The sequence below is a fragment of the Atractosteus spatula genome, chromosome 3, assembly GCF_055471065.1.
Source record: "Atractosteus spatula isolate fAtrSpa1 chromosome 3, fAtrSpa1.hap1, whole genome shotgun sequence".
Classification (NCBI taxonomy): Eukaryota; Metazoa; Chordata; class Actinopteri; order Semionotiformes; family Lepisosteidae; genus Atractosteus; species Atractosteus spatula.
Window position 1 is genome coordinate 34,571,957 of NC_142708.1, and position 10,160 is coordinate 34,582,116.

The following is a 10,160-nucleotide window of genomic DNA, read 5'->3' on the forward strand; positions in this document are numbered from 1 at the left end:
AATTTCTCCAGTTGTGACATTTCAAAGCCCATTTTCAGTGTTATGTTCAGGCAATGCAGGACATCTTTTATAGCTTGATTAAAGCCTGTGGGGGACAATCTAATAAAATAAATCAACATGGAATCCAGTCAAAACATTTTTATCCTCTCAGGGTCTTTTTTCCTTCAGCACTGATTTTTTTTTTAAAGCCATATCTGTTCTTTCTAAAATCTCACAGTTGAATCTTTAAGAGGTTACCCCAAATGTGTAATGTGAAGAATACACCGCAAAGTTAAATTATAGGATTTTGTATGTTACCACTTCCTTGCTTTTCTTGACTAAACATTTTCCCATACCAGAGGTGTTTTGCTGTCAACAGCTTCAGGTCTTTCTTAATTCTGAGATTTGCCATTCATGTGCAAGAACTGAGGCAGGAGGGGTTAAATTTGATAAATGCTACATGAATTAATGCTAATTACTGTATACATCATCCAACTTCCCTCTTAAAGACTTAGTGGTTCTTGTAGTGTTTGTGACGAAAAGGGGATTCAACAGTCTCTCCTTCAATCACGGTTACTTCCCATTTCCCAGATTTGAAATGCTATTATGTGATATAGTATTGCATGAAAAGGTTCAGAAGTGATAGGCTAGAAGAAAAGATTCGGAGAGTTGTCGTGCTTTTTACTTCTGGGAATGTGAAGGCTAAGCATTCCTTTTCATCACTGGGCAACCAGGAGAGCAGTTACTTGGTATGTGTGGCAATGTGTTTGTGTTGTGAAAGGTGTCTTGCTCACCTGGTCAAACACCCGTTCCTCACCAGCCTTTGACAATCCGATCCATTTTTAGATGTAACTTCGGGTATGGTGAAAGACCCAGCGGACGTCTTGGACAGGCAAAAATGCCTTGACGCTCTGGCTGCTCTACGCCACGCTAAGTGGTTCCAGGTTCGGAACATCATTTTACTTTCTTATTGTAGCCTTATGAGATGCATTTTTTTTATTTTAGCTCTACAAATGTAGCAAAACAAATCATTTGGTTTTAAATGGAAAACAATATCATTTTACATGAAAGAGAAAAAAACATCCAAGGATGCCTAAAGTAATCTATTTAGGACCAGAAAAAAAGATCTTAAGTTACCAGTGTCATTTACTTATTTTTGTAGTCCCCTTGTTTTTTTTTCATATGTAAACCTGTCTATGGTCATCTAAAAAAAAGTAAGGCATCCTTGTATTGGTTTAAGATTTTGTATTTCACATTTATCTTCTGTATTTTATTAGTTTAAAACCATTATTCCATAAGGCTGCAGAGTAATCTGGCATAAACGTATGTCATCTATAGGAGCTTTCATGTTGAGCTTTTGTATTTTTTTCTGATTATAGAATAGGGATTGAGAGAAAAGGAAAATCTGATTAGTTTACTGTGACACGGCTTTATAGCAATGCACAGGAAAACTAAAACAGATTTCCTGGACTTTTTTCAGTCCCTATGCTTTTCTTCTGAGCTTTTTATTTAATTGAGATTACTGTTTGTGAAATATATAGAACCATGGAGGTCAGGGTTTACAAGATGACTGGGGCTCGTTTCTTGGGCGTCCTGCAAACTTTGATCTCTATTACTAACTATGAGGTAAAATACTGCTGTGAATGGCAGCTGATCAGAATAAACTAAAGCCATGAGAGTTTAAATTTTTACAAGCTTCCATTGTGAACAGTAGTGTTGCACCTCCCTTAAAAATCCACCATATTTATAACGGGCTGGTTTAATGTGACTAAATGTGAATTTATTACACTCAAGGCTAGAGCGAATGGACTCCAATCCTGTGTGATTATTATTCGCATTCTGCGTGATCTCTGTCAGCGAGTTCCAACTTGGTCTGCATTCCCCAGTTGGGTGAGTATTCAGTGTGCTCTTTATACACCCGTTTATATCAGTTAAGGGACTGTGCTGCCAACAAGTGCTGCAGTTCAAGTTGCTTTGCTGCTCAAGTCACATTGAACACTTGTGTATGTTTTGAGCTTTTATTTAGTTATTGATTTATAATTTCCTGAAACATCTCTGTAAACTATAGTTCTAAGAGAAACTTTAAGAACTGTGGTTTTGTGGTTGAGGAAAAAAGTTGCAAGCAATACTTATTTGCACAATTTTTGTCTACCATGAGCAGAGCTGTGGCTCTGTGGCTAAGGATCTGTGCCTGTGGCTGGAAGGTTGCCGGTTCAAAACCAGCGGCCGGCAGAGGAATTCTACTCTGTTGGGCCCCTGAGCAAGGCCCTTAACCCCATCTGCTCCAGGAGCGCTGTACAATGGCTGACCCTGCGCTCTAACCCCAAGCTTCTCTCCCTGTCTGTATCTCATGGGGAGCAAGCTGGGGTATGCGAAAAGATGAATTCCTAATGCAAGAAATTGTTATATGGCTAATAAAGTGATCTTATCTTACTTGAAGCTATTGTAGCTTTATCTGCAACATGCCATAAGCCTTCCATATGATAAGGTCTAGGGAAACGCAGAAAATTCTCAATTGTAAGTGAACATTCTTAGAACTTTAAAGGTTGGATCATTTGTTTTTATCAATAAGTCAGCATGTGGAAAAAGTATAAAGACAGAATTGTCATCCAGCTGGAGAAAGATGGCTATAATTAAGAAGCACAAGATTAAATTTACTGTCACAGTGCTCTGTTGGTCTAGAAGAAAGTAGGAAATTGTGAAAATCTTAACTGACTGCCAAATATATCTGATGTTAATTAACAGCCGAGTGGAAATGAGGTTTCCATTTCAGCCACAGGTTGAGAATTGTATTTCCTTGGTTGGAAGAACGTGGAAAACGTTTAGAAAGTGCAAGAAGAAGAATTACCAGTTTTGCAAAACAGCATTTGAATGATCTTGAGTTCTGGGCAAAGGTTTTGTAGAGCTAAATATTGAAGTACTTGAGTCCGGTGGTTTTCCTGCGATTGAGATACAATAGTCTTCATTTGAAAAAAGTTAATGATGTGCAGTTTAGAATGTATTGTATGCTTAACTGAAGCTAAAAGAAGAGTACAGCTGAATGCCACATAGCTGTACTAACCAGGTCTGTCCCACAGTTGTGAAAACATGCAATTCATAAATTCAGAAACTCCATACTTCAATGTAGTGCTATATAATGTATACTGTATAATAAAGTACATTTGTAGTGTAATGTTTAATATTGAAATCTATAAAGTGTTTTAAAAAGACAGTCAAGTAAAAATGTCTGTTACATTGTCAGAGTAGCACCATACATTGCCTCTATTACAATACTGAAGAAGTCAGTGTTGCAATGCCTGAAACTCAGATTGGCTGACAATCTTGACGTTTACCTGTCCACTGATGTCAATGACTTTGGAGAACTAACTTGCCTTTCCCTTTAATTAGTAGATGCCATTTTGGTCCTCGATTTGGTCATAATCTAGAATCTAGGCCTCATACTATCATGTTCAGTCTTACATCCATAGAAGTAACCAGTGTTTTGCTTGATACACTCTTTTCCCCATCTTTACAGATTTGGTGTTAAAGCCTAAAAAGTAACATTTGTTAAATTTTACTTTTCCTCTTGGCAGTGGGAAGTTGATTGTAGTGCATTAATACGTTTCCTCCTTTCTTCAGATTACAAAAAAAACTGAGATTGGTTTCACTTAAGGGGTAGTTTTACTTTAGAATGAGACTTAAGTCGAAATACTTAAATAGGAAAGTATTCCAGAATGTAAGTTAAAAAATAATCCCTAGTTGTCCAAATAGATTTTTACAGCACAATCTGGTAGGGCTTTACCACCTAGCATAAGGCCTTGTTGGTGAATTTAGAATATGGTAGTTTAATGAGTTTACTACCATTTCTGCTTAAACAAAAACCATGACTATTATGAATAGGTCAATATAAAAAAAAGATGAATTTGGTTAAGGTAAAGGATGGGTGACGTCATTATCCCTAGAAACATTGTCCATTTTTGCAAAAAATTATTGGTGGATTGCATATGCCCAATATTTTTTCAGTAATGAATCTTAAATGTTTATAGAGATTAGGCCTAAATGTTACGGTATTTGAGTCACAAGAGTAGATTACATCAGGACCAATTTTTCTTGGATAAACACATTTAAACAGTCTTCATTTCATTGTGGTTAATAAGTGGAAAATATTGGTTGAGAACTGCATTAGGATGAGCTGCTATTTGTAACAAAGGGGCTTCAGAAGGGAACAGTCACATGTTGACAGATGTTTCACTTGCATAAAACTTGATTGCAAAGTTCCTGCTAAGAGAACTAAGTCGGGAAGACGATAACGTCCTGCTCTGTTGGAACTGAGTTGCTTTGAAGAAACAGAACTAATATCAGAATCTAACATTCTTTTTTATAGGCTATGGAGTTGCTAGTGGAAAAGGCTATAAGCAGTGCTTCTGGGCCCCTAAGTCCTGGGGATGCTTTGAGAAGGGTTTTTGAATGTATTTCTTCTGGAATTCTCCTATCAGGTAGGTTCAAGCTTGCAAATTGATGCCAAAAGTAGTGTAGGTCAGGAGTAATGAAATAAGACCTTCCACTTAATTGTATTATAGAAGTGGACCCAAGCAGCCCTTTGATCACAATTCAGTTCTTAACTGGTGCAGAAGCTGGGCAAGATGAGAACAAAATTAAGAATGCAGTACGTGTATCTCAAGTGTGATAGAAACTGTTTTTTGTGGAGATCATTGTGGCAAATGAGTACATTTTATCATTTTTAGTAGTGGCATGGTTCAATTTGAATTTCAATACATATACTCGTCTGAGTATATGTAAATATTTAACATAATTAGATCGAGCTGTATTCATCTGATTTAGACATGTTTGTCACTGAGGACCACAGTGAAACCATGTTTTTATGATGCATAATTAGTGGTTGAAATTCAACATTTTTAATTTAGAAAAAAATTATTATTAGTTTTAATTGCAGGACTTGTAGCATATGATGTGGATTATTATCTTAGAAAAATGGGAGAAGACCAGCGTCTTATTAGTCCAGTGTTTTTGTGCAGGTGGTCCCGGGTTAATAGACCCCTGTGAGAAGAACCCGACTGATACTCTATCTGCAATGACTGAACAACAGCGTGAAGACATCACTTCTAGTGCTCAGGTATGGGCAAGATCAAAATTTTGTTACAAAGATTTGGTGAACCGCCATACTGTAATTTTGTGAACTTATTTTGAATACCTTAATTTTGACGTGCTGACCATTCTTTCTTTTATCGTTAGCTTTTAAAAAAAAATTATTTTGGTGGTAGTTTGTGGAGTACACCATTTTTTTTTAAATGAAGCGTCAACAAGTGAGCAAAATGCAACTCTTTCGTTGCTGCAGCTGTAAACATTAAAGAACTTTTTTTGTATAGACGGTCTCCCTTCACTTTACGATAATGTAGTAGGATGAAGGCTGGCTTCATTGTACATTGAGGTGCTTGTACAAACACTGACTAGAGTGCCAGGTGTAAAATTGACCAAAAAGAATTGGAAACGGATGCACTATTAGAATTAAAGGTTTTCTCATAGTTCTTTGGTTTGAGATTGCAAGCTTGCAGTTTCAGGCTCTCTCTTTCAATATTCATGATCAGATTGGAATTTGTTACTCTTGCCATGCAAGCTGGGGAGGTGACTGGTGTGAATCCAGTGACCTAAAGTGAGTATATGAATCGGAAGAATGTGAATCTCTTATTTTTAATGTGGATCTCTAATTTATATTATGAGTAATTATCTGTTATTTTAATGGTCCTGTATAAGTTATAGTGGAAAGGATCTTAATAATGGTCTTCAGTTTAAGTGAGACTCTTTTGTTCACTCTCAAAGGTTTGTGGGGTTCAGCTACTACCAATGGAAAGTCACAACACAGCTGCGAATCCCCATTTTAATTGTCGCGCAAGACCACTGTTTAATGACATGCATTGTTTTAATTGTGGCTGCTGTTTTAATGCACTTACAGTTAATGGCATTGATTATTTGCAGATTTTTCACATCAAGTGAAAAGTAAATATATGGAAACAGACAATCTTCTACCATGTCACAATGTTTAGTGTTAATACTGAATTACACACAAACTAGTTAAAGGGTTGGCTATAGTCTGTAGCCAATGTAAAGTGCATAACTGTCATTGCAGAAGTATTCACTTTAATGTTTTGTGAATTACAAATTAACTTTTTATTTAATAACTGTAACGATCGATATGAACACTTATGTGAAGGATGTTAAATGTCTGCAAAACCTCCAAAGATGTGCAATTTTCCCTTTATATAAGTATTCATCCCACTAAGTCCGTTCTTGGTAAAAGCATCTTTGGCAGAACTTATTGCTGTCAGTATTTTCATTAGTTTTCTCAAATGCTATTTGTCTTTCTGGCAAAATTTGCTTTAGTTCTGGCAAGTTCATTTGGGTACTTAATAGACTGCCGTCAAGCATCACTGTAACTTTTCAGTTGGAGTCAAGTCAGTCATTCAGTGACAGAGTCCTTCACATTATTCGTCAGTTTACTTCAGTGTGGATTTGGCCTTCACATGTTCTTTGCACCACCTGTTTTTCCCCCTCTGTCTTGACTAGATTCATAGTTTCTGCTCATTAAAAGCAGTCTGATAACATGATGCTGCCACCACCTTGCTTGACCACTGGAATGATGCTAACTGGATAATGTGCTGTTAGGCTTCTTCAACATTGTGTTTAGACAAAATGTTTAAGTTTTGTTGTGTAGATGACAATAAAACATTCTGCCATGTTCAACTTTCTGATGATGGGCATCACTGTAAAGGGATACGTGACTACCTCCTGATCTGTTTCTTTCAACCACTTTGTCCTTGTCTTGTCTGAAAGCTCCTTTGTCTTCATGGTCAATTTGTCATTTCACTGTGCAACTTGTGACTGTACATTGTTTGTAAGGGTATGTACAGAAACTGACGCATGAATTCAAGTTAAATTATTTTGATTATACACAGAAATGGTTGGTTTTGGCCATGATTGTTAAAGAGAACTTATAACCCCCTGGAAACAGATGCACTTAAAAGTGAGAGGTGCCAGGGTAAAGCAACAGTAGGGATGATATAATCTGCATCTTAGGGCATGTGATGGCCAAGGAGTGTCCGTTTTGATGTTGGTTATAACTATTTTTTTCTTTACACGATGCTTTAAAATGGTTATTGTAAGTGCATCATTATTGGAGGTATTGCCAATAAGCCAAGAGCACCCTTATATATCAAGCATAGATAAATGTCTCCTTCTCTGGAGCACCGTTTTAAGAGTTGTATGTGTTCTTAAGTTGAGGTTCAGTTACAAGACAAGACAAATCTTTCATATACACCTGTACTTCTTTTTATGAGTGTTTTTTTATGAAAATTTGATCATACGAAGCATGTGAATTGTTACCCACATTTTGAATAATTTAAATGACAAAGAAGCTGTCTTCATTAGAATATTATAATTTGGAGTAATTCAGATAATTTCAAATCCTTCGCCAACTGTAGAGAGTGAAGAGGAAGGTGTCATACGACGCATTTCTTATTGAGTGTTCGCATCACATTGTACTAACTAGTATGGATGAGTTCTGAATGAACTAACTCGGTTAGCTGGTTCCAGTTTTTGGGCTCAGTTTTTTTTTTTCTTTTCTTCCTCCGTCTTTAGTTTGCTTTGAGGCTGCTGGCTTTCCGTCAGATTCACAAAGTGTTGGGAATGGACCCCTTGCCCCAGATGAACCCCCGGTTCAACGTACGGAACAACCGCAAGAGACGGAGAGACAACAGTGACGGTGTGGACGGCTTCGAAGGAGAAGGCAAAAAAGACAAAAAGGATTATGACAACTATTAGGCATTGCAATGACCCCACTTACCGACAACACACTAAAATATTGTGTTTTACATTATTTGTTTTTCTTAATATATTTTTGTGATATCTGTAGTCTAGTAACAGGCCTGACCTCAGTTCTGGTCCAGTAATCATTGAAAGTACATGTCAGACAGCAGCTAAATTGAGTTACAAAAGGGTGTATCTGTGCTGTACTGTATTGTTTAGCTTCAGTGTTGACTTGAAGAGTTCTTCAGGTCTAGACTTATGTTAGCTAAGCAGTTTTCACCTTGCACTTACATGTAGATTTTCTTGTAAACAGCTTCCTGAACTCTGCTATAACCCCCTTTACTCTGATGAATATGCTTTTTATTTTGATATGCCCCTTACAAGTATTTCTCAAGGTTTAATACAGAACAGTAAGTGAACTGGTATACTGTTAAAACTCACAAGAATTTAACCAGAACTAACCATAGATGCCACAATCATTTTTTTTTTTTATCCAGCAGGGTTAGGGGGTTAGCTTTAGTCTGTAGCCAGTGTAAAGCACACAACTGATCATACACAACTTATTTTTTTCCAAAAGTGTAATTTTAAAGATTGATTTTCTTTAATTCCACAATGCAAAAGGTGTGAAGCTAAAGGTCTTGTTTTACGGTTAAACGGGAAAAAGGTTAAAACTTCATGGTCTGACCTCATTCCGGATCATCAAATGCACCTGTAGGTCCTGTGGCATTGTTTTTAAATTTCTGAAAAGACACTGATTGCTGAGAAGTTTGTGTTAGTGGTAAATTTATTCCAAGGTTATCTCAGTTATATGTACTATATATATATATAGTCCTGCAATAGCTGTTAAAAAGCATAGTGCATCAGTACATTTTATGATTTTGGAAATAACATGCATGATTGTGTTAATTTGTTTTGTTGTATTATGGCTTTTAAAGTTTGAAGGTTTTATTTACTAATGGAAGTTAAATGCCTAGCTCTTTACTTTGGTTCAAATATTGCATAGTCCATGTAAAAATTAAAGGAAAAAAACAAATGCTTGTGTGCCTGTAGTATTGTAATTGCGGTTTAAATGTAAATCCATCCTCTGTTCTTTGATGCCTGTCAGTCACTGTCAAAGTACTACTGCATTACAATGGGCAAATAAACATTTAAAGAACAAAGAAAAGTTCTGTTTCCTGAATCAAACATGCATTACATTTATCAGAAGATTGAGACATACTGTAGGTAAATAGTTGCAAATTTATAAAGGGAAAATAACTGGAAGGGGGAGTTTCTCCAGGTTCCTATGTACTATAAGCTTTTTTGTACATATTCAGTTACCTTCGCTATAATCAATGAAGAATACCTATTTTCATGTGATGCATTAAGCAGAATTGGCACATTTTTTTTAAAAAAGTATAAATTGTCAGGACACAATAGAATGATTTTAAATTACAAAATGTTTACCCATGGCTAGTGGATGTTAAGTTTTGTCTATTTCATAGTTTTGCTTGGTGCGTCTCTTTGAGTTCTGCTTAATTCAGTGTTTCACCTTTTGATCATTACTGGGGATTGTAAAGAGATTTTTTTCATTTAAATTTAATTTTAACTTAAATTTTTAATTTAAAATAACGTTTAGTTATTGCCTTGCTTTTGTGTCCATTTGCCACACTCCCTGTTTTTTTTATCTCCTCATTTAACTAGTTTGCCAAGTACATCAGAATCTAAATTGGTGATATAAAGCACAATAATATAACTGATGTCTGCAGCACTCCACTGCTTAATTAGAAGTTCTAGTGCTTCATGCTTGTGATCTCTCTGCATGTACTTCCTTGATTTCCTATGACTTTCAGTTTGAAAATCAACCTTTAAGCAGAATCTTACAGAAAGCCTTCTGGAAGTTTAGATCATGTGTGCTTTAGTTTTATACATTACCCATGTTGCATGGCTGAATGATTTTAACATTCAATTTCCTTTCACAATCCATATCACCCTGCAACTTGCAACTGGCAACCCACTGAAGCTAAGCAGTTGTGAGCCTGGTCAGTCCCTGGATGGGAGACCTGGGAAAAACTAAGGTTGCTGCTGGCAGAGGTGTTAGTGGGGCCAGCAGGGGGTGCTCACCTTGCGGTCCATGTGGGTCCTAATGCCCCAGTATAGTAAACAGGCGCCGTCCTTCGGATGAGACGTAAAACTGAGGTCCTGACTCTGTGGTCATTAAAAATCCCAGGGCGTTTCTTGAAACGAGTAGGGGTGTAACCCCGGCGTCCTGGCCAAATTTCACATTGGCCTTACCAATCATGGCCTCCTAATAATCCCCATCTATGAATTGGCTTCATTACTCTAATCTCCTCCCCACTGATAGCTGATGTGTGGTGAGCTTTCTGGCGCACTATGGCTGC

At 36.8% G+C, this 10,160-nt stretch overlaps 1 protein-coding gene across 4 annotated transcripts in view; it reads left to right on the top strand.

The window, feature by feature from the left end:
- Positions 1-8,944, top strand: part of zfr (zinc finger RNA binding protein) — a 38,367-nt gene extending 29,423 nt beyond the window's left edge. For 2 of the 4 annotated variants that reach the window (XM_088911793.1, XM_088911794.1), the window contains exons 16-20: positions 826-923; positions 1,774-1,869; positions 4,343-4,454; positions 4,995-5,092; positions 7,612-8,944. In XM_088911793.1, the coding sequence (XP_088767919.1) occupies positions 826-923; positions 1,774-1,869; positions 4,343-4,454; positions 4,995-5,092; positions 7,612-7,794 (587 nt within the window). In that variant the 3' untranslated portion in view covers positions 7,795-8,944. The remainder of the gene's footprint in view (positions 1-825; positions 924-1,773; positions 1,870-4,342; positions 4,455-4,994; positions 5,093-7,611) is intronic. The other 2 variants (XR_016090860.1, XR_016090861.1) reach the window with 1 other exon arrangement.
- Positions 8,945-10,160: the final 1,216 nt, after the last annotated feature.